This window comes from Dictyostelium purpureum (genome assembly GCF_000190715.1).
Source record: "Dictyostelium purpureum unplaced genomic scaffold DICPUscaffold_249, whole genome shotgun sequence".
Lineage (NCBI taxonomy): Eukaryota > Evosea > Eumycetozoa > Dictyosteliales > Dictyosteliaceae > Dictyostelium > Dictyostelium purpureum.
This window is the reverse complement of record NW_003519585.1, coordinates 1-27564: the sequence shown is the minus strand read 5'-3', so window position 1 is coordinate 27564 and position 27564 is coordinate 1. Positions and strand designations below refer to the sequence as shown.

The following is a 27564-nucleotide window of genomic DNA, read 5'->3' as shown; positions in this document are numbered from 1 at the left end:
AATAAATAAAAATATTTCTAGTAAATTTCAACACACACACATATACATAAACAAACCCACATATTTAGAAAAATCCACATAAAAACCCACATAAAAACCCACACTTTTTTTTTTTTTTTTTTTTTTAAAACTAAACATTTAATGTATAAAAGGAAAAATAAACAAATATAAAAAAGGTAAAAGCTCGATTTCGATTCAAAAAAAATAATTGTAAAATATAAAAATTAGAAGAACAAAGTTATAAAATTATATTAATTATATAATAAAAAAACCAAAATTTATTTTCCACACCCGCACAGAACCCAACCAAAAATCTATGATAAAACTTTTATTATTGTAAAAATTTTTTTGGGTTTTTAATTTTTTTTTATTTTAATTTTTTTTTTTAATTTTTTTTTTTTTTTAAAATTTTTTTTTTTTTTTGTTATGATATTTATTTTTTCATTTTTTTTTTTATTTTTTTTCAATACTATAAACTAAAAACTTTAATTATTTATATCATATAACAATGGTATGTGTTTTTATAACAATAACAATATTTATAAAATTTATATTTACAAATATATAGATAACATTTATTTTGTATAATAATAAATATTCATATAATAACTTTTTTTAAAAAAAATAAAAATAAAAAATAAAAAAACCGAATATTAATATTTTTTTTTTTCATCAAATTTATTTTTATAATTCTATTTTAATCTTCAAATAATTTTAGTCATCAGGTGTCAAATTAGCTAGCGACTGTGTTGAAGTCTTCAACCAATTAAAATTAGGCCGTAAATTCGGTATCATTGTCTACAAAATCTCAGCTGATTCAACCCAAATTGAAGTTGAAGAAAAAGTTTCTGGTTCAGAAGCCACTTTCGACAAATTCTTAAGCTTACTCCCAGAAAACAACTGCAGATACGTTCTTTTTGATTACGCTTTCGAAGAAGAAGGTGCCAACAAAAACAAAATCACTTTTGTCCAATGGTGCCCAGAAACCTCAAAAATCAAAGAAAAAATGTTATACACTTCATCAAAAGATGCCTTACGTAAAGCTTTAGTTGGTATTCAAATGGAAATCCAAGGTACTGATAAATCAGAAGTCGATCATGCTGCTTTCAAAGAAAAAGTCAACAGAATCTAAATTATCTATTTTTTTTAGTAAATTGTGTTTTTAATTAAATTTATTTATAAAACAATGCAAAATTAAATATTCAAAACCCTGTTATAATATATACTCATAAACTCCAATCTTTTTTTTTTCATAAAAATTTTTATAAAAAAAAAAGTTAGTCTTTTAAAAAAATTATTTTTGTTATCTTCATATTTTTTTTTTTTTGGCCAAAATTTTTTTTTTTCCCCAATTTTTTTTTTTTTTTGTTGTAATTGGAAGCCCAATAATTTTTTTCAAACCAAAATTTATATAAACTAAGGAGATATTATCCTTTTGATTTTATAATAATATATTTAAAAAAAAAAAAACAATTTTTTATAATAAAAAAATGGGTTATTAATGGCTATTAATATAATAATCTATTTTTAAAAAAAAAATTGATTAAATTTTTATTCATCATATCCATTTTTAATTTGGGTTTTGTTTTTTTGCTCAAAAATAAATGTATTTACGAACCTCAAAAATTTACTTTGAAATAAAATAATATTTAGAAAATTTTTTTAACCCTTTTTTTAATTAAAAATGAAATTATAATTGTAATTAAAATTATAATTGTATTTTTTTTATATTTTTCAAATTAATACATAATAATGAATAATAATAATAATAATAATAATAATAATAATAATAATAATATAAATAAAAACAACAACAAAAATAAAGATTTTGTTATTTTATCACAATTAGAGGAAGAAAAGAATTTTATGAATGAATATAATAAATTTAAAAAGAGAAAAGAGGAACATTGTGATTACCTAATAAAGAAATTTAAAAATAGTACAATCAATGATATGACAACTAATGAATTAATAGAATTGGGAAAATTTTTTAATATTCCAAATAATCAAGAACCTAAAATTATTTTGTTTGAAAAAATTGAAGAGTATATGTTTTCTCAATATAAAATAGAAAAAGAATTAAAAAAAAGATAATTTGGAATAAAAATAAAAAATTTTATCTATATAAAAAATAAAAGTTTATAAAATTAAAATTATGGTTTTTTTTTTCTTTTTTGTTTTTATTTTATGTTTGTTTTATAAATAACATTTAACTTTAGCTTTTGTGTGTTGTGGTTTTGGGTTTTTAAATGGTTTTTTATTTTATTTTTTTTATTATTATTCTTTTTTTTTTTTTAAAATACTATTTATAAAATTATTTCTTTAACATATTACGAACAAATGGTTCATAGTTGATTGCACCATCACCAGCACCTACTGCTTGTCTTAACATTTCTTCTACTTGATCTTCATTTAATCTTTCACCCAAATTTGTAAGAATGTGTCTAAGATCTGATGCACCAATTAAACCTTTGCCATCTTTGTCAAATACTTGAAAGGCTTCAATAATTTCTCTTTCATCAAAATCATCAACAACTTTTCTACTTAAATAATTAAATAATCCATCCAATGTCATTTGATTATTTGCTATATTTTATAAATTAAAATAACGTTAATAAACTATTATTATCTTCTTCATTACTATTTAATGTATTTGTGGTAATTAATAAAAATACAAACATCCATATTCTCTTAAAATATCATTTATATCGTTTGGGGATGGATTTTGGCCTAACCATCTTAAAACATTTGCTAATTCTGTTGCTTCTAATCTACCATCTTTATTTCCATCATATAAATTGAAAGCTTCTTTGAATTCAGATTGAGCTTCTTCATTTAATTTTGAGCTCTAATATTTATTATTTAGTAAATATTTGAATGAAAATATTAATATTAATATATTTTGTTTATTTTTAATAAAATGATTTTTTGAAATTTAAAAAATTTAAAAAAAATAATTTATTACCATTTTTATTATAATTGATTTTTTTGAAAAGGAAATAAAATTACAATGGGGGGGATAAATAAATAATAAATAAATAAATGGATATGTTTAATAAAATTACAGTATGGATTAAATTGTATAAAAAAGATTTATTAATAAAAAAAAAAATCAAAAAAAAAAAAAAAAAAAATTATTTTAATTTTTTTATTTTTTTTTATTTTTTTAAATTTTTTTAAATGGCTTTTTTTCGTTAATTTTTTTTTTTCTTTTATTTGAATTAAAATTATACATAAAATAATCTTATAAATAAATAAATAATTAATTAATTAATAACTTTAAAATTTAAAGATAACTAAAATATAAAATATTTTAAAATTTTTTTAAAAAATAAAATGTCACTAAAAATTTATTGGGATAGAATCACTGAAAAGCATTCAATCAAATTGATGAATCATTTAAATCAACAATTATCAGGTTTAACAAAGACATATGAGAATATTGGTGAATTAAAATTATCAAATTTGTCATTGGGTTCAAAACCACCAACTTTTGAAATTATACAAATATCTGATCCAGATGCATTAATTTTAGGTACTAAATCACCAAATGGGATCGAATTAAGAGCTAAAATAGGATATGAAGGTGATGCATTCATTATAGTTCAAACCGAATTTAAAGTTAATTTACCAACTCCCAATTTTATTACCTTTCCAGTCACTGTAAAGGTTTCCAACCCAAAATTCTCAGGTATATATCAAATAATTTTAATTTATTTATTCACCCCCACTAACTTTTTTATTTTTTTTTCGACATTTAGGTATTGCATCAGTAATATATGATACAGATAAAGTTTGTTTTTGTTTTGTTCCACCAGCTGATAATTCCGAAGGAGATTATACACCATTAAAAGATTTTAAATTTGAAACTCAACTTGGTGATTCAGATCAACATGTTTTAGCAGATTTAGACAAACTAGAAAATTTTATAGTTGGAGAAATCAAATCATTATTAAAGAAATATTTAGTATATCCAAATAAACTTACAGTTTTATTAAGCGATTTTAATTAAATAAATAACATCCATTTCAAATATATAATAGTAAATATCAAAACGACCACAAAACTGCAAAAATGTAAAAAAAAAAAAAAAAGAAATTACAAAAGATAATTATAAAATTAGGTCAAGCATAATAGTTTAGGCTTAATATTAAATTTAATATTGTTTAAAAGAAAATAAATAAATAAATAATTTTAGATATACTTTTTTTTTTTTTTTTTATAATTATTATTATTGTTATTATTATTTTAATTTTATATACAATTAAATTTTAAAAAGTTTTTATTTTTATTTATAAAGAACTTTACATTGATCTTTGCTTTACTTTTTAGATACAATTAAATTATTTTGAACTGACGCCAACACCGTTTTCTTCTTTAATTTTTTTATCAATATCTTGTCTGGTTTTTTCTTCTTTTTTAGTTTTTTCTTTTTCTGCTTTTTCTTTTTTCTTTTGTTCCTTTTCAATTTTTCTTTTTGATTTTTTACGTAATGAAAAGTCCGATCCTTTATCCATAGATTGACCAATATCGTCCAATTTTAAAGATTGAGTTTGTAATTCGGTTTGAGTAGCCATACCAATGTTTTTAAGGTCTGAAAGGATATCTTGCATTTCGTCAAGTTGAGCATCTTGTTTTTTTATCCATGTTGAACGTTGGACAAATACATTATCTTTGACACCTTCATCACTTAAACGATGTATAGGTACCGCTTGATTTTCCATGGCATAGTTAATTTGTGTTTTATCTTTATCATTCAATGGGTCGTTTTTCCATAATCTTGATAGACCTTTCTTTTCAAATCTTTCTTCTTCGTTCATGTATTGTTCTTTTGGTGATTTTGGTGTTGTTGTGCTAGTGGTTGTTGTGTTGGAGAATGGGTTACCAGATTCTTGATCCTCTTTTTGTTTTTGTAAATGTTCCTGTGCCAGTCTTTCTCTTTTTTCTTTTTCGTCATTTTGTCTCTAATTATATATTTTTACATCTACATCATGCTTTATCTTTAATCTATTGACTTCATTGTGTAGCTCTTGGTTCTTCCTGTCTTCACCTTCATTTTTTTCATTCTTATCTTTCTTTGAGAATCTTTTCATATATTTATTAAACTTTTTATATTTTCCTAACCCTTTTATATATGTCTCCTGTTCTTCTGTCAGCTTATTAACTCTATTCATTTGTTCGCCCTGTTGACCTAATTTACATAGATTATCGACACCTGTTGAATGAGATTCTCTTAACTGCTCCAACATTCTTGTGGTTCTATCTAAACTGCCATATTTTTTTTCCCATTCCTCAACCCTATCATTAATTTCTTGTTCCTATAAATTTAAACACGTTAATACTTTATTAACTTTATTATTTTTTTATTTTTTTTTTATTTACATAAGAAATTTTCATTTTTCTTGTATATTATACAAAAGTAAAATACACATAATAAAAAAAATTATTTATTTTTATTATTTATTTATAATTATTAAAAAAAAAAACAAAATAAAAAATTTTAAAAAATAAAATAATAATAACAAATAATTAATTTTTTTATTATTTTTATATAACCTTTTTTTTTTTTTTTTAACTTACATCTTCTGGAGTAAAGCTCTGTTGCTCTATTTGTTGTTTTGACATTTTTTATTATTTGTAATTGTATATTATTAATTGTTATTTTTTTTAAACAGATATTTTTCTATTTATCTGTAAAAAAAAAAAATTATTTAATATGTATTATGTGAAATGATTATTATTAAATGAAAATAATTTTAAAAAAAAATATTCAAAACAGAAAATGTCAAAAAATAAAAAATAAAAAATAAAAAAAATTATTTATATGTGTAATGGAAACATAATTCGCAATAAAATTAATTATAAAACCTTCTAATGATACGTTTGCCTTTTTAGTTTTTAATTTTTATTTTTTTATTTTTTTTTTTTTATTATTTTTTATTTTTTTAAATTAAATTTTAATTTTTTTTTTTTTTTTTTTCATTGAACGAAATAATTTGAAAAAGGAGTATTGTATTTGTTCATATAAAATATATTATATTTTTTAATTGATTTCTGGAAAGAAAGAGAGAGAACAAGATGTTTTTATTATTAAACAATTTTTATTAATTGCAAAAAGAAAAAAAAAAAAAAAAAAAAAAATTAATTTTAAAAATATTTAATTTTTTTTTATTTTTTATTTTTTTTTTAAATTTTAAACTTTATTTTTTTATTTTTCATTTTTTTTTTTTTTTTCATGTACATTAGAAATAGCTTACGACAACTATATAAAACTACATTATTAAATTATAATATTAAAATCAACCACTACTCTACAATAAATAGTACTAATAATAGTAATAGTAACAATAGAAATAAAATGAGTATTAAACCAATTATTTGCCCATCATTATTATCATCTGATTTTTCATTTTTAGCAAGAGATGCAAATTATATGCTCGATTGCGGCGCCGATTGGTTACATATGGACGTTATGGTAATTAATAAATAATATTAAAATAATCATCAATAAAAATAATAATAAATAATAAATAATGAGAGATATTAATTTATTTATTAATATGTATAGGATGGACATTTTGTACCAAATTTAACTATTGGTGCACCAGTTATTAAAAGTTTAAGAAAACATACTAAGGGTCATTTAGATTGCCATTTAATGGTTACCAACCCAGAGTTAATGATTGAAGATTTCAAGAGTGCTGGTGCAGATTCAATTACATTCCATATAGAAGTAACAGAGGAAAGAGGTATTACAAATCAAGTCATTAAAAAAATTAAAGATGCAGGTATGCAAGTTGCAATTAGTGTTAAACCAAAAACACCAATAGAATCAATTTTCCCATACATTGATCAATTAGATTTTGTTTTAATTATGACAGTAGAACCTGGTTTTGGTGGTCAATCATTTATGAAAGATATGATGCCAAAAGTTAAATTACTTCGTCAAAAATATCCAAATCTTAATATTCAAGTTGATGGTGGTTTAGATCCAAATACTATTGATGAAGCTGCCCAAGCTGGTGCCAATGTTATCGTTGCAGGATCTGCTCTTTTCAAACCAAATCAAGATCCAAAAGATACAATTAAATTATTTAAAGATGTAATTAATAAAAATATTCCAAATTGGTCACAATAATTAAATAATAATACTAATAATAACAATAAAAATAAATGGTTAAAGAAATTACACCGATGTTTTAATGGTTTTTTTTTTAAAAAATTGATTTTGATTTTTCTTTGAAAAATATTTTTATCTGTTTTGTGATTTTTTTCATTTTTTTTTAAAATTAATTTTTTTTTTTCATTTTTTTTATAAAACACCTTTTTTTTTTTTTTTTAAAACAACAATTTTTAACAAAATGGAAACAAAGATAAAAGTGGAAAGGGTTTTCAGAGAGTATGATGAATTAATAGTATATACTAAAAGTGTATTTCTTTTAGAAAGACCAATTGATTTATCTGTATTGTTTGCAGTAGCTTTATTGGTTACCTATAAAATTTATCATTCTGATATACCTTTTTTCTCACTATTATTTCTTTTGATTGCAATTTATTTTCTTTTGCAATTATTATTTTTAAATTATAAAAATATTTCAAAATATATTGTAAGTTTAATTTATATATAAATTTATAATTATAAATCAAAAAAATCAAAATTTTTTTATTAATTTTTTTATTAATTTTTTTTTTAGCCAACCAACAAAGTTAAATATGATAACACTGATGTAATTAGTTTCATTGTTGAAATAAGATTAATGATTGATGAGTGCTTCATTGAAATTAAAAAATCAAGAGATTCAAACCATAATAGAGTAAGTTCATATATTTTTTATATTATATAATATTTAAATTAACATTCTAATAATTTATAAAAAAAGTTTTATTTAAAATTGGCAATGTTTTTTTTAATATTAAGTATTGTCACTTTTATGTTATCTTTATCTATTATATTTTATATTTTAGCAATTGTTTCATTGTTTTTATTACCATTTGTTTTATTTGGTAAAAAGCCAGAAAACACTAAAGGTGCTAAAAACATGATTGCTACTGGTATAATTGCAGTTGGAAAACCAAGTTTGAAAATAGTCAAGGTAATTTTAAGACACACATATAACTATTTATTCAGTATCTCATCTTTAAATAGTGCAGAGGAACCAAGCACCAATGCAAATACTACAGAGAATGAAGAACCACTGGAAACTGTAAATGAACCAACCAAAGAAGAAGTATTAGCTGAAGAAAAACCAATTAAATCGTCCAAACCCTTTATGGTATCCCCATTCCACGAAGATTTAGTTTGCTTAGTTGAAATACCAAACAGTGATAGAGAGCAAGAATATAGAATTTCAAGTAAAGGTTTTGAATTTTCAGATTTAAATGATGGAGAATTTAATATTAATTTGTAGGTATATCTTTTTTTATCATAATTTTTTTAAAAAAGTGTGTGAAAACTAATATTTTATTTTATTCCAGTATTTTTAAAAAGGGTTTATCTAAACCAATTTCTTTAAAGAAAACTAAAATATTAAAAGAAAATGGAGAGTATAAACCAGGTTTTATCGATTTATCAGCTTCAATTATTTCATTATCATTTAATGCATATGATAAACCAGTTCAAAACTCAAAACTTACCGGTACAATTCAAATAGAGGGTGAAGATGAGATATTAAATCTCGATTCAATGACAGATTCAAAGGGTTTTTATAAGATTGTCTTACCAAAAAGTAAAGTAGAAGTAATGGTTAAAGGTATGGTTGATGGCAAACCAGTTTGTATCAATGAAAGCTATATTATTGAAGAATCAAAACCAGCATCAAACATTGAACAAGCTAAAACCATTAGACCCAAATCATTCAATAAATCAGTTAACTGCACCAATTACACAATTACCACAACTGGTAAAAAGACAGTTTATCTATGTGATATCAGTGGTTCTATGTCCCTCTCGGTTAATGGTGTGCCTCAAATCGAAAAATTGAAATCAACTTTAAAAAAGAAAATTGAAGAAAACAAAAACTCAATATCAATTGCAGCATGGAACAAAAAGACCTCTTTTTCAATTGGGAATGAATGGTTAAATAGTGAAACTAAAAGCAAAAATAAAATCCGTCTCATAAATTGGGTTGATTCTTTAAATCCATTTGGTGGAAATGATATGAAGCAAGCAATTTTATCAAGCATTTCTCAATTTGGTGATGCTGAAGAGTTTGTTGTACTTTGTGATGGTGATATATCACCATTTGACTTGGCTAGCTGGTCCACTTTTTACAGAGATAATTCAAAATATATATTTTCTTTTGTTGGTATTGGTAGTTCCTCAGACGAGGCAATGAAACAAATGTCCCAAATTAGTAATGGCCAATATTCAAGGGTTGATTAAATAAAATAAAATTTTATCACACATATAATTCATTACAATACAAAAAAAAAATTTTAAATAAAAAACAAAAAAAAAACAAAATTAAAATAATACTTAGGATACTTAGGTAGACTACATTCCATAATACTTAAATGGTTAATGGTTTTTTTTTTAAAACTGATTTCGATAATTAAAAAAATATCTTTATGATTTTTTTCACTTTTTTTAAAATTAATTTTAATTTTTTATTCCCATTTTTTTATAAAACCATTTTTTTTTTTTTTTTTTAAAACAACAATTTTTAACAAAATGGAAACAAAGATAAAAGTGGAAAGGATTTTCAGAGAGTATGATGAATTAATAGTATACACTAAAAGTGTATTTCTTTTAGAAAGACCAATTGATTTATCTGTATTGTTTGCAGTTACTTTATTAGTTACCTATAAAATTTATCATTCTGATATACCTTTTTTCTCACTATTATTTCTTTTGATTGCAATTTATTTTCTTTTGCAGTTATTATTTTTAAATTATAAAAATATTTCAAAATATATTGTAAGTTTTATTTAATTTATAAAAAACAAAAAAACCAAAATTTTTTTATTAATTTTCTTATGAATTTTTTTTTAGCCAACCAACAAAGTTAAATATGATAACACTGATGTAATTAGTTTCATTGTCGAACTAAGATTAATAATTGATGAGTGCTTCATTGAAATTAAAAAATCAAGAGATTCAAACCATAATAGAGTATGTACATATATTTTTTATATTATATAATATTTACATTAAACATTCTAATAATTTTTAAAAAAAAGTATTATTTAAAATTGGCAATAATTGCTTTATTATTAAGTATTGTCACTTTTATGTTATCTTTATCTATTATATTTTATATTTTAGCAATTGTTTCATTATTTTTATTACCATATGTTTTATTTGGTAAAAAGCCAGAAAACACTAAAGGTGCTAAAAACATGATCGCTACTTATATAGTTTTATTCGGTAAACCAAGTTTGAAAATAGTCAAAGTAATTTTAAGACACACATATTACTATTTATTCAGTATCTCATCTTTATATAGTGCTAAAAATGAACTACATAATGAAGCAAAACCATTTATGGTATCCATATTCCACGAAGATTTAGTTTGCTTAGTTGAAATAACAGGCAGTGGAAGAATGCAAGAATATAGAATTTCAAGTAAAGGTTTTGATTTTTCAGATTTAAATGATGGAGAATATGTTTTTAATTTGTAGGTATATCTTTTTTTATCATAATTTTTTTAAAAAAGTGTGAAAACTAATATTTTATTTTATTCCAGTATTTTTAAAAAGGGTTTATCTAAACCAATTTCTTTAAAGAAAACTAAAATTTCAATAAAAAATGGTGAATATAAACCAGATTTTATAGATTTATCAGCATCAATTGTTTCATTATCATTTAATGCATATGATAAACCAGTTCAAAGCTCAAAAATTACCGGTACAATTCTAATAGAGGGATCATGTGGGGCGTGGCATATCGATTCAATGACAGATTCAAAGGGTTTTTATAAGATTGTCTTACCAAAAAGTAAAGTAGAAGTAATGGTTAAAGGTATGGTTGATGGCAAACCAGTTTGTATCAATGAAAGCTATACTATTGAAGAATCAAAACCAGCATCAAACATTGAAGAAGCTAAAACAATTAGAGCCAAATCATTCAATAAATCAGTTAACGGTAGTGTGTATGACATTTATACAACTGGTAAAAAGACAGTTTATCTATGTGATATAAGTGGTTCTATGGCCCTCTCAGTTAATGGTGTATCTCAAATCGAAAAATTGAAATCAACTTTAAAAAAGAAAATTGAAGAAAACAAAAACTCAATCTCAATTGCAGCATGGAACAGAATTACCGATTTTTCAATTGGAAATGAATGGTTAAATAGTGAAACAGAAGTCAAAAATAAAAACCGTCTCATAAATTGGGTTGATTCTTTACGTCCAAGTGGTGGAAATAATATGGTGCAGGCAATTTTATCAGGCATTTCTCAATTTAGCGATGCTGAAGAGTTTGTTGTACTTTGTGATGGTGATACATCACCATTTGACTTGGCCAGTTGGTCCACTTTTTGCAGAGATAATTCAAAATATATATTTTCTTTTGTTGGTATTGGTAGTTCCTCAGACGATGCAATGAAACAAATGTCCCAGGTTGGTAATGGCCAATATTCAAGGGTTGATTAAATAAAATTTTATCACTATATAGTTCATTACAATCCAAAAAAAAATTCAAATAAAAAAAAAAAATTATAATGTAGAACACATTCCATAATACTTAGCTTTTTTATGATTTTATTTTAATTTAACAAAATGGAAATATAGAAAAAATTGGGGATGATATTCAGAGATTATGATGAAATAATACTGTATTTCTTTTTGAAAGATTAATCGATTTATTAGTTACCTATACAATTTTCTCGTTGTGATACCTTTTTTCTCACTCTTGTTTCTTTTGGTTTCAGTTTTTTTTCTTTTTGCAATTATTGTTTTTAAATTATAAATATAATTCAAAATATATCAAAAGTTTAATTTAATAAATTATAGTTCAAAAAATTAAAATATCTTTTTAGACTACAAACAAAGTTAGATAATAGAGTAAGTTCATATATTTTATATTATATAATATTTAAATAAACATTTTAATAATTTTTAAAAATTTAATGTGGGTTCTTTAGGGAGGTTACAGTAAATTTTTTGTTATATAAATTTGTTTAATATCACCACTGACCAAATTTTTAAAATTTGTATGGAAAACCCACACAAATTTTAAAAATTTGGTCGTACGTGATGTAAATTGATTATATTTTATAATATTGTTAAAGCCAATCAAGTTGGCGAAATTTGAAAATAACAAAAAAACCCACCTATATTTTAAATAACATTTTCTGTCATTAAATTTTGAAAAAAAAAAAGATTAATCAAATTTGAAAAGTTTTAACAATAAATTTTTTAATACAACAAAGTTTAATGTTGATTGCATTTCATAATGCTAAGGGTAGACATTCAATAATACTTAAGGGGGGTTAGTGGTTTTTATTTTTAAAATTGACATAGATTATTCAAAGAAAACTATATTTATATTTTTTTCATTTTTTTTTCCATAAAACACCCCTTTTTTATATTTTTTAAAAAAAAACCCCTTTTTTTATTTTTTTTAAACAACATTTTTTAAACAAATTTATGTATAATTTTTTTTTTTTTTTTTTTAAAAATTTTTATTTTTTTTTATTTTTTTATTTTTTATTATTTTTCAAATACTATATTATAACCACAATACATGGAAAGGTGAATGTTATCACAATTACATTTGATTTCGATTAAATATAAATTTCTTACAATCTGGGAATTTGTTCACATTAAATATTTTTTTCTACCATTTCTATCTAAAGTTATTTTTGAAAGATATTAGATTTTTAAATTTCTAAAATGGAACCAGAAATAAGTTGATTAATTCAAAGATATAAGAAATTCTCCTAATAATGGTTTTGCATTTGATGATAAAAATAAATTAACAACAACCCAATTATATAGTAATACATAAAACTAATCTTTTATTGGTTTTTGAGAGAAAGCTCAGTCTATAAACCAAAAGTAATATGGTTTTACCGTATATATTAGAAATTCGTTTCCAAATTGCACTTAATTAGTATCAAAATTTTATAGATTATAAAGGAATAATGTTGAATTTGAATGGGCATCTGAATTAGAAGAAGTTCTGCAAACATTGTTATTGAATTGTTTATTTTACTAACTTCAATTTGATCTTCATTTGCTTCACCATCGGAGATATAATCTAGATTATTATTATAATTGGTTTTTTTTATTAGAATAATTATATAATTTAATAATAGTGAGGTGATAAAATAAAAAAAGATAGATAACAAAATAATTAAAATATAATGTGAGTGGTTCTATAGAGGGTTAAAATGAAAATTGTTTGTTATATTAATTTGAATAATATGTAAATTGGTTATATTTGATAATAATATTGTTAAAGCCGATCAAGTTTGAAAAATTATGAAAAAACAAAACCCACCAAATTTTTAAATACCATTTTCAATTAAATTTTGAAAAAAAATTCTTTGCACAATTTTAAATAGTTTAAACAATAAAAAAAATTAAAAAAACAACAGAGTTTAATGTAGACAACATTTCATAACACTAAGGGTAGATCACATTCCATAATACTTAAGGGGGGTTAGTGGTTTTTATTTTTAAAATGATCTAGATTATTAAAAGAAAAACATATTTATATTTTTTTTATTTTTTTTTATTTTTTTTTTTTTTCATTTTTTTTTCTATAAAACACCTTATTTTTTTTTTTTTTTTATAACAACAATTTTTTAACAAAATGGAAACAAAGAAAAAAGTGGAAAGGGTTTTCAGAGAGTATGATGAATCAATAGTATACACTAAAAGTATATTTCTTTTAGAAAGACCAATTGAATTATCTGTATTGTTTGCAGTTACTTTATTGGTTACCTATAAAATTTATCGTTCTGATGTTCCTTTTTTCTCATTAATATTTCTTTTGATTGCAATTTATTTTCTTTTGCAATTATTGTTTATTAATTATAAATATATTTCAAAATATATTGTAAGTTTACTTTAATTTATAAAAAAATTATAAATAAAAAAAATTTTTATTAATTTTTTTTTTCTTTTTAGCCAACTAACAAATTTAAATATGATAACACTGATTTAATTAGTTTCATTGTAGAACTAATACTATGGATAGATAAGTCTTTAATTGAAATTAAAAAATCAAGAGATTCAAACCATAATAGAGTAAGTTCATATATTTTTTATATTATATAATATTTAAATAAACATTCTAATAATTTTTAAAAAAGTTTTATTTAAAATTGGCAATGTTTTTTTTAATATTAAGTATTCTTAGTTTTGTGTTATTGTCATCTATGATATTTTATATTATTGTTATTGTTTCATTATTTTTATTACCATTTGTTTTATTTGGTAAAAAGCCAAAAAACGCCAATAGTACTAAAAACATGATTGCTACTTGTATACTTTTAATGGGTAAGCCAATTTTGAAAACAGCCAAAGTAATTTTCAGATACATATATAACTCTTTATTTAGTATCTCTTTAAAAAGTTCTAAACAAGCAAAGCCCTTTACGGTTTTCCCATTCCACAAAGATTTAGTTTGCATAGTAAAAATACCAGACAGTTCCGCAAAAAAAGAATATAGAATTTCAAGTAATGGTTTTGATTTTTCAGATTTAGATGATGGAGAATATAATGTTAATTTGTAGGTATATCTTTTTTTATCTTTATTTTTTAGAAATATGTTTGAAAACTAATATTTTATTTTTTTTCAGTATTTTTAAAGAGGGTTTATCTAAAGCAATTTCTTTAAAGAAAACTAAAATTATAATAGAAAATGGTGAATATAAAACAGATTTTATTGATTTATCAGCATCAATTGTTTCATTATCATTTAATGCATATGATAAACCAGTTCAAAACTCAAAACTTACCGGTACAGTTCAAATAGAAGGTGAAAGTGAGAAATTGAATCTCAATTCAATTACAGATTCAAAGGGTTGTTATGACACTGTCTTACCAAAATGTAAAGTAGAAGTAGAGGTTAAAGGTGTCATTGATGGCAAACCAGTTTGTATCAATGAAAGCTATAATATTGAAGAATCAAAACCAGCATCAAACATTGAAGAAGCTAAAACCATCAGACCCAAATCATTTAATAAATCAGTTAAATGTGAGAATTATAATATTAGTACAGCTGGTAAAAAGGTAGTTTATCTATGTGATATCAGTGGTTCAATGGACACGTCAGATAATGGTGTATCTCGAATAGTTACATTAAAGAAAAATATAAAAAAGATAATTGAAGAAAATAAAAACTCATTCTCAGTGGCAGCATGGAACACAAGTACCAGTTTTTCAATTGGAAAAGAATGGTTAAATAAACAAAATGAAGCTAAAAATAAAACCCTTCTCATAAATTGGATTGATTCTTTAAAAGCAGCTGGTGGAACTGATATGAAGCAAGCAATTGTAGCAGGTATTTCTCAATTTAGAGATGCTGATGAGTTTGTTGTACTTTGTGATGGTGACATAACACCATTTGACATGGCCAGTTGGTCCACTTTTTACAGAGATAATTCAAAATATATGTTTTCTTTTGTTGGTATTGGCAATTCCTCAGATGAACAAATGAAAGAAATGTCCCAAATTGGTAATGGCCAATATACAAATGCTTTTTAAATAAAATAACGTAAATAGTTCAATACAAAAAAGAAATTTTCAAATAGAATAACAAAAAAATAAAAAAAATAAAAATAATTTCTTTTTTTTTTAGTTTTATTTTAATTTATTTTTTTTTTTCGAATTTTCTGGTTTTTTTTTTTTTTTTTTTTTTTAAAAAATTATTTAAAAAATAATTTAATCAATATGTTAATAAATAATAGGAGTAATGAAAATACCTCATAAAATATTTATTATATATTTTTTTTTAATATGCCTAATATCTAAAATACAATCACAATTCAATGATAATAGTTTTATAAATATCAACGATGATAATAATATATATATAGATATAAATTCTAATAGCAATGGCGATGGATCTATAACCAACCCATTTCAAAGTTTATGCAATTTAAATAATGCAACCAACAATAACAGTATTTTAAAATCAAATACAACCATAAATATTTCATATGGAAATTATGAATCAATGTCATGCACATTTAAAATTTTAAATCTTAATAATATTAAAATAATGCCATATGATGGTAATAATAATAATTATTATAAGTTTGTTAATATAGACCAAATAAATTTAAATATAATAAATTCAACAGAAATAAGTTTTTTTAATTTTAAATTTAATTTACTAAATAATCTATTTATAAATAATTGTACAATAACATTTAATAATATCAAAATTGACTTTTTAAATACTTTTTATCAATCAATTGAAAACTCAAATATATTTTTTAATAATAGTTCACTAATAAGGGATAGTAATAATAATGGTTATAAATATATATATATATTCAAGACAAATTTTGAAATTTACAATTCACTTATAAATAGTAAATTAAATTTTTATGATAGCAACACAAATATGAATAATATTTCAATTTCAAATTTTAAAGATTCTTCATCAATTATATCAATAGAATCAGGTATACATAATATCAATAATATCACTTTTAGTAATTGTATAGCATCAACTTTAATTAAACTAAATAATAATAATCAATTAAAATTAACGATTAATAGTATTTATCTATTACAAAATAGTTATTTTACTCTATTTAAACTTCTTGGCAATATTGATTATTTTAATATCTCAAATATTTATACTTCAAAGTTCTCAACTATCCAATGTGATATTAATCAACTTATATCAATGCCTTCAAATGAATTATTGAAACCCAGTAATATTTTCATTTCAAACACAAGTTTCGAATGTTTTGGTGCATCTATATTTAACAATGCCTCAGTAGAGTTTAATAATGTCGAAATTAGAACAACATTTAGAGACTCTTTTTACCATAGTGTAAATGATGGCGAAATTAGATTTAAATCAAGTTTCTTTAAAGTCAGCAATATAGATGCTAGCAATGATATGGGTTATTTTATTTTTTTAAACACATCTTCTATTTCTTTTGACAACTGTACATTAAAAGATTCATCATCATCATTCTTATTTTCCCTCAATTCTCAAAGTATCATTATTAGAAATTCCAATTTTTCAAAATTTATGTCAAACATCCAAGAGTTCCTTATTTTAGTTGGTTATAAAAATTTAGAAATATCAAACTCTGAATTTGTGGATTATAGTGGCCAAACATTCTTATATAGCAATTCTGGAAATAGCTCTTTAATATCCTCCGTAAAATTTACTGGTTTTTTTGTTGTAAATAGATTCGAGTATACACTGAATTCAATTTATTCAGATTTTGAAATAGAGGGTTTGATCGTTAGTAATTGCATTGGAGGTGAAGAGTCTTTTTTTTTATTTAGTTTTGGAAATTTGGTAATGTCCAATTCAATTTTCACTAATAACCACGGCTCAGGAATTTCTTCATATCTTTTAATTAATGAAAGAGTCGAAATGTTTTCTTTTAAGTCCAATAATGTTCAACTTTCAAACAATCAATTCATTAATAATGCATTTTCTCCAATAGTTTTTTTTTCAGAATCAAATGTTATAATCCAAGATACAACCTATTTAAATAATGTTGGATCTTTTATATACGGAGAAACAGGATCCAAACTCATAATAGATGGCCTTGCAATTAAAAATAATACCTCACCAATTAATTTTTTATTAGCTCTTGAAAATGCAGCAAATGTTGAACTAAATAATATTATTTTAGAGAATAACTATTTCACCACCCCAATAATTTGTATTACTGGTAATGTATCCGACGCCAATCTCATCTTAAATAATTTCAAATTCATAGGTAATAAGGTTATTGTTTTTTATGGGGAGAATCAAAGTTTTAAAAAGTACTTTTATTTTTATCCAGACACCTCTGTTGCTCAAATTATGACAGCAAATATCAAGATTACTATGAATAATGTTTTTATTACAAATAATATTTTTTCAAGTCAAATGTTCAATTTTATAACGGATAAACTCAATATAACAGGTGGATCTTTTTCAAATAACCAATTTATTCACCTCAGTGGCTTTAAATTAATCTACCTAACTGCAAGTGGATCAGATAGATTAGTAAAGTTCCAAAATACAATAGTTAGTAATAACTATGACGAAACAGATATATCAGAAACTTCCCTCATAATTTTAAACAACTGTTATAAGCTAGAAATTGATTTTAGTGAGTTTTCAAATAATTATTTTCCAAATAGCATAGGATCTGTATTTGGTGTTAGAATTCGTGGTATTTTTGGAAAAGTTGGTTACACATATAATATCATAATTCAAAATTCAAAATTTTTCAATAACTCTGCACTATATGGGGGAGTATTTTCACTCTCTCTTCAGATATTTGTAGATGGTAGAAAATTAACAAGCGATATCCGTTCAAATAATTTTACGGACAACTATGCTTCCTATAATGGTGGGGTTTTCTATTTTCCATTCGAACAATTTAACACCGATTTCATTCTTCAAAAAAACAATTTCAATAATAACTTACTTCTTTTTGGTCCTAATAATTTTGGTGGTGGTATGCATAATAATCAAAATATTTTTCAAATAATTTATTTCTCTTTTTCTAATAATATTCTTTCTTTAATTTTTTAGCTCCAAGTTCCATCAAGCCAGATTTTTTTGAAGCAAATGGTATCGAATTATTATTAATTCAATTTCTAATTTTAGATCAAAGCAATAATGTAATGATTGGAATTGGTGGTTTATTTACTGCATCAGTTTCAAAAGGTGATCCAGATACCAATATTGATCCAGTGGTGGAATATATTAATATTAATATTGTGTCTGGTCAGGGTTCCTTTTATTATAGTTTCAATAGTGCATTTGGTTCCTATTACTCTATTCAACTACTCAACTTTACCGATCTTAATTCGATTACAATAAAAACAACAGGTTGTGGAACCTTTAGATATCCTACCAGAAATACATCAAGTACCTTTACCAATTGTGATTATTGTCCAATGGGTTCAGTTTATAGTGATTTGTTTTATAATTCTTCAAATCCTGGTAGATGTATCAAATGCGACCCAAATGAAATGGTGTGTCAAAATTCAAATGTTTACACTTTAGATAACTATTATATGGTATCACCTTCTAAAATCTACTCATGTTCATTAGATATGTGCTATAAAAAAAATACTTGCCAATCAAGTTTGTATACTGGTGACTTGTGTTATTACTGCACAAATAGTGTTTCAAAATCAGGCACTCAGTGCTGTTCATCTTTTATCCCAACGCTATTAATTCCATTGATTGCCATATATATAATCATTGGATTATCTCTTTCTGTTATCAAATACAACGAAGATCCAACCATAAAATCAATTATAGTTTTTATTCAAACCAACTCGGTTATATTCTTTTCATATGGCGGTATTTATATATTACCATTGTTTAGAGTATCCATCGATTTTATAGATGGTTATTGCTATTTTAAAAATTTAAACTATCTACACAAAATAATCATTTCAAACATTTTAATAATAATGTTATTTATAATAGGCTCATCAGATATCACACTTAAAATAATTTACTCATTGATTCAACACTATAAAAGATATATTGAAAAAGATTCAAAATATAAATCATTCTATAAAATAAATAGCATAGAAAAAGATATAAAGAGAATTTTAATTAAAAATCAAACAAGTAACTTAATCAATCAAACTAAATCACAATGGATACTATTTCAAATACTCTATATACCAATTATGTTTAATATAGCATCAGTAATAATTTATAAAGAACAATTTAAAATTTCAAAACAAATCGATCTTTTAGCTTTAGACTTTTCAGTTGAATATCTAGGTCCAGTTTTACACAAAATATTATTTACTTTATCAATATTTATATTTATAATAGTATCAATAGTTTTAATAATAATAGCTTTAAATTCATCCAGTTTTATATATTCTAGAATCAAATATAAAAATAATAAAATCGGTAGAATATGGATAGAATCAAATTTAATAGTTCAAAAAACCTTATCAAAATTAAATTACAAGAGAAAATACAGATGGTGGGATCTAATTATAATAATAAGATCCAATATATTTATAATATTATCATTAATAACGTTATTTGGACATCATTATTATATGAATATTGTATTATGGATTCAAACTATTTATTCAACACTATTCTTTATAATACATCCAATTAAAACCACCAAATCATTATCAAGCGAATCAAGAATTATAAATCAAATTAATCTATTCCAAATATTACTCTACACAATAGCGCAGTCAGCACTGTTTAAATCTATAAAACCACAACATAAAGGTATTATAGTAACCGTTTCTACTTTTATAATAGTCATTTTTATTTTATTACAAAAAATAAAAATAAAATAAACTTGATATTATTATATATATTTATAAATATGTAATATTAATTAATATAATTGTTTATATATAATTTTTTTTGGTATTATATTACCCATCATATTATTATTATTATATTTTTTTGAATATTCAGATTATAATGATTTATAAAATTGGTATTTTTCATATTTATTCAATAAAATAAAAAGTGTGTTGTTAGTATTTAATTTTTTTTTATTTTTTTTATATTTTTTTAATTTAATTATTTTTTTATTAGGGGTGTGTTTAAAAAATTATAATTGCTATTGACAAAAATTTAATAGTTTGTTCTTTTAAGATTACAAAAGGAAATTATTATCTATAATAGATTCTTTATTATAATTCATTAAATTTTTTTTTTATCCCACAATATTTAAACCTCGATAAAAATTTTTTTAGAATTTATTTTTCATTAAATTCAAACAGCAATTCAAAGTCATTTGTATCCAGTCAAGCTTAAATTTTTTGCCTCCTTTTAGTGTCCAGCCAAAACCAACCAGCTTAAATTTTTTTGCCTCCCTTTAGTGTTCAGCTTATTTTTTTCATATTTTCTTATACCCATTTGTACAAATTAAAAAAATGGGTATTTTCATTAAAATTATGTAAATTAAAAAATGGGTAATTTTTTTTCAAAAAAGGTAATTATCCTATATAACATACATTATAAACAAAATAAATAAATATTAATTATTCTTTTATTTGCATTTAGAATATTTTTGAAAAAAAAAGTTTTAGCTATGGAATCCAATATTGCTAATATGGAGACCAAAATAAATAGCTCAAAAACCTTTCGTTATAATAAAATAGAATTTTCTATTTTATTATTATTGAATTAATATTAACATCATTTTTAATTGACCAATTTATTCATCCAACATATTGTCTGAAAAGAAAATGTGTTTTGTATATTCTTTATTAATTTCAATGATGTAAGTTTTTCATTTTTAATAATTATATATTTGTTTTTGTTTATTATTGGTATTAACATTTTAGAATAAGTGTACAAAAGACCTCTCAATTAAATTAACATCCATGAGTTTTTTCATTCTAATCAACTATTTGATGAATATCAGACATTATTCTGGCCAAGAACTATGGTTTCATCCAATGTTTTAGATAAAGAAAATATTTAGTAGTCCCTATCCGGCAGCTTCCAAATAACAACTTGACACAAGTTCTAATCTCAGTAAATTCGTTCTGTCCAATTATATCTATATAGTTATGCGTTCAATTGATAATTTTCTCAATGACCACCCAGATTTCAGTATTAAAACGATGTATTAATTTGGCTACTATTAGGTACTCACGTCATGACTTCAATCTATTAATTTGAAGAATTTTGAAAAATATTAATCAAGATATAATTGATAATCTTTATGAATCAATCCAAGAATACAACAAAAAATTCATAATAAAGGTGGATTCCCATAAAAAAAAAAAAATTTGCATAAAAAATAAATTATATAAATTTAAATTATCTTTTTAAAAATAATGAACCCATTTTTTTTTTTTTGAAAATTTTTAAAAAAAAAAAAAAAAAGAAAAATTTGCAAAAAAAAAAAAAAAATTTATATAAATTGTTTTTTATAAATAAATATTTTTCAGATTTGTGTTTCGAAAATTTATTTTATATTTTTGGATAAATGAAATTATCGAAGATAAATAAAAATAAAAAAAATTTTAAAAAAGGGGTCAAAACTTTTGCGAACTGCTGAATTTTTAAAACACACTTTTTTTAAAAAATCGTATTTTATTTTATTTTTCTTAATTAAAAATGGGTGATAAACCAATAATTATTTATAAATAAATTAAATAATAATAATATAAAAAAAAACTTTATTTGGTTCTGCGCAGTGGACAAATTTTATTTTTTATCTTTTTTTAAAAACACACTTTTTTTAAAACATCGTTTTTTTTTTATTTTATTATTTTTTGATTAAAAATGGGGTGATGAAAAACTAATTATTTATAAATAAATTATAACAATAATATAAAAAAAATTTTATTTGGTACCGCGCTGTGGATAAATTTTATTTTTTATTCAGATTTTTTTATGGCAATGACTCAATTTCGAAAAAATAAAAAAATAAAAAATAAAAAAAAATAAAAATTTATAATTATATTTTTTTTTTTTTTTAAAATTAATTATTTTTTCATTTAAATTCATTTTTATTTTTTTTTTATTTCACTTATTTTTTCATTTATTTTATAATACAAATAAAATTAATATAAAATAATTACAATGGATAAAATTATTATTCAAGATTTACATGTGCAAGCAGTAATTGGGGTAAATCCAAATGAAAGAATTATAAAACAAAATATTATTATGACCATAACATCATATAGAGATTTATCCAAATGTGGTTCTACAGATAATGTTGCATATACAATCTCCTATAGCTCCCTATCTAAGGTAATTTTTTAATTTTTAATTAATTTAATTTTATTCTTTTTTTTTCCAAACACTAAAAATAATAACTTTTATTTTTAGTCATTATGTTCATATGCAGAATCATCACATCACTATACATTAGAAGCACTAGCAACAGGAGTAGCAAAGATTTGTTGTTTAGGTTTTGGTATTGAAAAAGTTAAAGTATTGATTCAAAAGCCGGGTGCAATTAAATTAGCAAAATGGCCAGGAGTAGAAATTGTTAGAACTTTGGACTTTTTCAAATCGAACTCTTATGTGGAAATTCCATCGAGCAATAAGCAAATATCTGCACCACCATCAAATGAAACCGGTTCTTCAAAAGAGGGGTTAAATATAGTTTATCTAGCATTTGGTTCCAATATGGGTGATAAATATGAAAATATTGTAAAGAGTTTCGAAATTTTAAAAGAAAAGGTAAATATTTTAGAAACATCTTTTATGTATGAAAGTGGTGCACAATATTTCTTAGAACAAGATTCATTTTTCAATTGTGTATGTAAAGGATCAACAGATTTAAAGCCACAGGAACTATTAGTATTCATCAAATCCATCGAAGAAAAAATGGGTAGAGATTTTAAAATGTTCAAAAATGGTCCAAGAATTATTGATATAGATATCATCTACTATAATAGCCAAATTTTAAAAATTGAAACATTAGAGATTCCACATCCATTAATGTGGGAAAGAGATTTTGTTCTCATACCTCTATGCGATATTGCACCAAATTTCATGCATCCAACCCTTCACATTACTTCAAATCGTATGAAAATGAATTTAAAACCATCCTCTATTCAAAAGATCTTCAGAATTGGAAAAATTAATTGGCGTTGGAATAAAAAAACATTTATTATGGGAATATTAAATGTAACTCCAGATAGCTTTGTTGATGGAGGCAAATACGATAGTGTTCAAAAGTCATTGGACCAAGCAACTAAATTAATCACACAGGGTTCAGATATTATTGATATAGGCGGCCAATCAACTTATCCTGGTGCAGCTCAAATTACAATTCAAGAAGAAATTGATAGAGTAGTTCCAGTAATTAAAAAGATTAGAGAAAAGTATCCAGATATCCCAATTTCAATTGACACATACAATCACCAAGTAGCAAAAGAAGCAATTTTAGCAGGTTGTAACCTAATCAATGATGTTAGCGGTGCAATGAAAGATCCAAATATGTTTTTAATCGCCAAAGAATATAAAACTCCAATTATATTAAATCATCAACAACCAACAACTCAATATCTACAACAAAAACAAAATGAACAAAATGTGAATGCTAATACAAATCAATCAAGCCAAAAAATAGATTTATCAAACCCAAGTGTTATAACAACACTAAATAACTTCTTTAAGGAAAGAATTGAAACAGCAACAAAACTAGGTCTTTACAGATGGCAATTAATATTAGATCCTGGTTTAGGTTTTTATAAAACATATGAACAATCCATCGAAATCATCAAAAAGGGTAAGGATCTAATATCCTTAGGTTTCCCTGTTTTGATTGGTCCATCAAGAAAAGGTTTCATTGCTCAAACCATCGCAAAATATGATGAATCGTCAAACGGTGAAGTTCCACCTCCAAATAGTGAAAGAAGACTTTATGGAACCGTTGCATGTTGCTGTATTGCCGCTTCTTGGGGTGTTAATATTGTTAGAATTCACGATATTAACCAAATCAAAGATTCATTATTAATTTCAGATTCCATTTATAAAAACCAACAATAAATAAAAGTTTTTTAAAATACTAGTTTTTTATAAAATAAATTGGAATTTGTTTAATGAAATTAAATTTATTATAGGAGGTAGAATATCTACTATTTATTTTTTATAATTTTTAGTTTATTTTTTTTTTAAAAAATTGATTTAATAAGATTTTAATTGTTTATGTATGTTGTTGGGATTGTTGGTTACTGTGACTATGACTATGATGATGATTTTGAATACTGTTGTTACTATTATTCAAAGCTTTATGTGTCATTTCAATAATACCTTGCACTTGGAAAAATGGATTAGAAATTAAATTTTCATCATTATTCTCTCTTGCTTTGGATAGCAATCTTGTTAAAATTGATCGATATTCTTCAGGACTTTCAGCTTCCAATTGAGTAAGTAAAAAGTAACTGGCGTGATATGCAATTTGAGTAGAGAGATCGCTTAGTAAATTTTTAAAGAAACTTATCCCACCAACTTTCTTTAAATCCTCTTCGTCGTTGCAACGTTGAATTAAAATATGTAAAAGGAATAATCTTTGTTCTTTTGTGTTTTCTGAGTGTTGGAGATTGTTGAAAAGATATTGAATGATATTGATATTGAATAATTTAAGTAATGAAATTGAAACCACAAATTGATTGGATAAAAATAATGAGTAGTTGGTATCTGGAACTGATTCTTTTGAACGTAATAAACCTGTACCTGCTCGTTTGTAAATCATATCAAATAAAATATCTACTATATACATTAAATTATTTTCTGATTTTTCACCTTGAGAAATTAGTTTTGTAAATCTATCATTAAACATATCGAAAATCTCTATAGTTTTTGTTTCACTTGTAGATAACTGTTAAACAATAAAAAATTAGAATTTGAAAATTATATTAATAGTCTGTAATAAAAATAAAATCATCTTACTCTAAACTTTGATAATAATAATAATCTTTCTGTTAATGAAATATACATTCTTCTTAATCTACTACTTAAATTTGAAGCCAATTGAATATATGTATTGATTGAAAAATTAAATTGTGGATTTGATTCTTTATCAATTAATGATTTCTTTAATAATAAAAATAACCAATTCTAAATTATATAAAAAAAAATTAGTATATTTTAAAGTTGAATAATTAATAAATCAATTATTTTATATTTACCTCTGCATAGAATAAAGAAACTTCGTCATCTTCATTATTTAATGTATCATTGATTAATTGGTTTAATCTCTCTGGGACTTCTTGGCAATCTAAAATTAACTTTTCATAGTTTGAATCGATTGATTGATAACGTGTTGCAAATTCCTCTAACTTCATTGTAAATTTGATAATTAGATCTTCGTAAGAATATGATGAGTCATGCTTGGCTTCTTCAGAGGTGTACAAAAAGAACTTTGAAATAAAACCATGTTCGGGTATACATTTAAAAATTTGGGTGAAATAATGTGAAGCATCAGATTTTCTAAACAGTTCTAGAAGCAATGGTGATTCATTGATGATTTGTGATTGTTCAATAGTTTGAGTTTTTAAGGCTGTAAGTAAAACATAATCGAATATTATTACAAATAAATTATTCTTGGATTCGCTTGATCTAACAGTTGTATATAACTGCAAAATAAAATTGATACCACCAACATTATTAACCTCCTCTTCATTTAAATTTAAATAGTTGTTTTGATAATTAATTTGATTACAAATTGGATCCTTATATCTGTAGAATAAAAAAAAGAAATAGTGTTAATAAATAATTAAAAATTAAAATTAAATAAATAGAATAAAAATACATACAAAAAGTTTGTTAGCATTCTTACTAAAATTCTTTTAACATTATCATTTAAATCTTGAATATATAATAAAAAACTTGCAATCATTTGAGAATTTAATTGGAATAATTTTTCTTTGATAACATAACCCTCTTCAGTGATAAAGAAAAGAATACAATTTAATGCTTCTTGCCAAGTTCTTTCGTCTCTTTCTTTAAAATCTATTAAATGTTGTACCATTTCAACCAAAATTCTAAAAACACTTTCCTGGAGATCTCTAATCATTGACAAGCCGCCACTGCTATTTGTAGTTTGAATATTGCCGCCATCTTCTAATTTTAATTCAGAGTAAAGGTTTATGTGAATGGAGAGATTAAATAATATGTTAAATGTATGAGCCCTGGTGTCTCTATTTGTGCTTGATATGAATTGATGGAAATAACTTGATATTAATTTTTCACTACTTTGGACCACTAAACCATCTTTACAATAGATATCTAGTATAATTTTAATAAAAATTTTGGTGGCAATTGAACGATCCTGTGGTGTAGCTGGATTTATAATAACTCTGACAACTTGCACAATTTCTTGCTCAGTAATCTTTAAAGGCTCTTGATCTTTATAGTATTTATATTGAAATAATGCTGGTTTTCTTCTTCGAAATGTAAATATGGTTTGATCTTTCTTTTCAATTTTCTTTTTACTTTCTTTTACTATATTAATTCTTGTCCAATTCTTTGAATCGTCTGGGCATTTAAATACATCTTTATTTGGTTTAACTTCACTTTGATTTAATCCTCCAAATGGTGATGATGTTAATAAACTTTGTGCTTCTATAAAAAATATATAATTAAAATTAGATAATGTTAGTATTAATTATATAACCTGTTTATCCAATCAACAACCTAAACTATCACACTTACTTATTGAGGATTTTGTTGATGCTTTTATTGACATTAAATCTCTAATATAACCATCGATATAAAAACTTGGTGATCCATTGGTACTTGACATTGTACTTGTGCTTTCTTTTAAACCTAAACTTTGACCCAGTATATGCACGATACTGATGATTAACTATATTAATATGTCAGCGTATGCATGGAGTATCTTGACTTATATAGCCTTTTTTTCTCTTTTTTTTCTCGTTTTGTCGTTTTTTCTCGTCGTTTTTTTTTTTTTTTTTTTTTTTTTTTTTTTTTTTTTTTTT

At 23.1% G+C, this 27564-nt stretch overlaps 13 protein-coding genes across 13 annotated transcripts; 10 read left to right on the top strand and 3 right to left on the bottom strand.

The window, feature by feature from the left end:
- Positions 1-488: 488 nt before the first annotated feature.
- DICPUDRAFT_57070 (uncharacterized protein) lies at positions 489-1287 on the top strand. The gene is made up of 2 exons (XM_003290902.1): positions 489-511; positions 719-1287. The coding sequence occupies exons 1-2, from the start codon at positions 509-511 to the stop codon at positions 1130-1132; spliced, it is 417 nt and encodes a 138-aa protein (XP_003290950.1). The 5' UTR covers positions 489-508; the 3' UTR covers positions 1133-1287.
- Positions 1288-1752: 465 nt separating this feature from the next.
- Positions 1753-2094, top strand: DICPUDRAFT_81642 (uncharacterized protein; the record flags this gene model as incomplete). The annotated part of the gene is made up of 1 exon (XM_003290901.1): positions 1753-2094. One exon carries the CDS (start codon positions 1753-1755, stop codon positions 2092-2094), a length of 342 nt encoding a protein of 113 aa, XP_003290949.1.
- Positions 2095-2314: 220 nt separating this feature from the next.
- DICPUDRAFT_81641 (uncharacterized protein) lies at positions 2315-2968 on the bottom strand (the record flags this gene model as incomplete). The annotated part of the gene is made up of 3 exons (XM_003290888.1): positions 2315-2586; positions 2680-2848; positions 2966-2968. The coding sequence occupies 3 exons, from the start codon at positions 2966-2968 to the stop codon at positions 2315-2317; spliced, it is 444 nt and encodes a 147-aa protein (XP_003290936.1).
- Positions 2969-3336: 368 nt separating this feature from the next.
- On the top strand, positions 3337-4012 carry DICPUDRAFT_38290 (uncharacterized protein; the record flags this gene model as incomplete). The annotated part of the gene is made up of 2 exons (XM_003290900.1): positions 3337-3691; positions 3762-4012. The coding sequence occupies 2 exons, from the start codon at positions 3337-3339 to the stop codon at positions 4010-4012; spliced, it is 606 nt and encodes a 201-aa protein (XP_003290948.1).
- A 331-nt stretch (positions 4013-4343) lies between these two features.
- DICPUDRAFT_98856 (uncharacterized protein) lies at positions 4344-5625 on the bottom strand (the record flags this gene model as incomplete). Its single annotated transcript, XM_003290887.1, has 3 exons — positions 4344-4964; positions 5016-5318; positions 5581-5625. 3 exons carry the CDS (start codon positions 5623-5625, stop codon positions 4344-4346), a joined length of 969 nt encoding a protein of 322 aa, XP_003290935.1.
- A 633-nt stretch (positions 5626-6258) lies between these two features.
- On the top strand, positions 6259-7179 carry DICPUDRAFT_92583 (ribulose phosphate 3-epimerase). The gene is made up of 2 exons (XM_003290899.1): positions 6259-6475; positions 6569-7179. The coding sequence occupies exons 1-2, from the start codon at positions 6359-6361 to the stop codon at positions 7136-7138; spliced, it is 687 nt and encodes a 228-aa protein (XP_003290947.1). The 5' UTR covers positions 6259-6358; the 3' UTR covers positions 7139-7179.
- Positions 7180-7361: 182 nt separating this feature from the next.
- Positions 7362-9382, top strand: DICPUDRAFT_155482 (uncharacterized protein; the record flags this gene model as incomplete). Its single annotated transcript, XM_003290898.1, has 4 exons — positions 7362-7607; positions 7695-7814; positions 7881-8404; positions 8476-9382. The coding sequence occupies 4 exons, from the start codon at positions 7362-7364 to the stop codon at positions 9380-9382; spliced, it is 1797 nt and encodes a 598-aa protein (XP_003290946.1).
- A 288-nt stretch (positions 9383-9670) lies between these two features.
- Positions 9671-11592, top strand: DICPUDRAFT_81636 (uncharacterized protein; the record flags this gene model as incomplete). Its single annotated transcript, XM_003290897.1, has 4 exons — positions 9671-9916; positions 9992-10111; positions 10180-10616; positions 10686-11592. The coding sequence occupies 4 exons, from the start codon at positions 9671-9673 to the stop codon at positions 11590-11592; spliced, it is 1710 nt and encodes a 569-aa protein (XP_003290945.1).
- A 2167-nt stretch (positions 11593-13759) lies between these two features.
- On the top strand, positions 13760-14308 carry DICPUDRAFT_155480 (uncharacterized protein; the record flags this gene model as incomplete). The annotated part of the gene is made up of 3 exons (XM_003290896.1): positions 13760-14005; positions 14077-14196; positions 14300-14308. The coding sequence occupies 3 exons, from the start codon at positions 13760-13762 to the stop codon at positions 14306-14308; spliced, it is 375 nt and encodes a 124-aa protein (XP_003290944.1).
- Positions 14309-14420: 112 nt separating this feature from the next.
- DICPUDRAFT_155479 (uncharacterized protein) lies at positions 14421-15657 on the top strand (the record flags this gene model as incomplete). The annotated part of the gene is made up of 2 exons (XM_003290895.1): positions 14421-14680; positions 14751-15657. 2 exons carry the CDS (start codon positions 14421-14423, stop codon positions 15655-15657), a joined length of 1167 nt encoding a protein of 388 aa, XP_003290943.1.
- Positions 15658-16522: 865 nt separating this feature from the next.
- On the top strand, positions 16523-21729 carry DICPUDRAFT_155478 (uncharacterized protein; the record flags this gene model as incomplete). Its single annotated transcript, XM_003290894.1, has 4 exons — positions 16523-18599; positions 18677-19234; positions 19586-20365; positions 21665-21729. The coding sequence occupies 4 exons, from the start codon at positions 16523-16525 to the stop codon at positions 21727-21729; spliced, it is 3480 nt and encodes a 1159-aa protein (XP_003290942.1).
- Positions 21730-22687: 958 nt separating this feature from the next.
- DICPUDRAFT_155477 (uncharacterized protein) lies at positions 22688-24610 on the top strand (the record flags this gene model as incomplete). Its single annotated transcript, XM_003290893.1, has 2 exons — positions 22688-22861; positions 22940-24610. The coding sequence occupies 2 exons, from the start codon at positions 22688-22690 to the stop codon at positions 24608-24610; spliced, it is 1845 nt and encodes a 614-aa protein (XP_003290941.1).
- Positions 24611-24671: 61 nt separating this feature from the next.
- DICPUDRAFT_98853 (uncharacterized protein) lies at positions 24672-27368 on the bottom strand (the record flags this gene model as incomplete). Its single annotated transcript, XM_003290886.1, has 5 exons — positions 24672-25442; positions 25514-25681; positions 25753-26302; positions 26380-27187; positions 27278-27368. 5 exons carry the CDS (start codon positions 27366-27368, stop codon positions 24768-24770), a joined length of 2292 nt encoding a protein of 763 aa, XP_003290934.1. The 3' UTR covers positions 24672-24767.
- Between the last annotated feature and the right edge of the window lie 196 nt (positions 27369-27564).

Excerpts from the sequence above, each read along its gene's own strand:
- DICPUDRAFT_92583 (XM_003290899.1), top strand. The coding sequence starts at position 6,359 with ATGAGTATTAAACCAATTATTTGCCCATCATTATTATCATCTGATTTT. Across the intron at positions 6,476-6,568 it reads GGTTACATATGGACGTTATG|GATGGACATTTTGTACCAAA; the intron begins GTAATTAATAAA and ends TAATATGTATAG.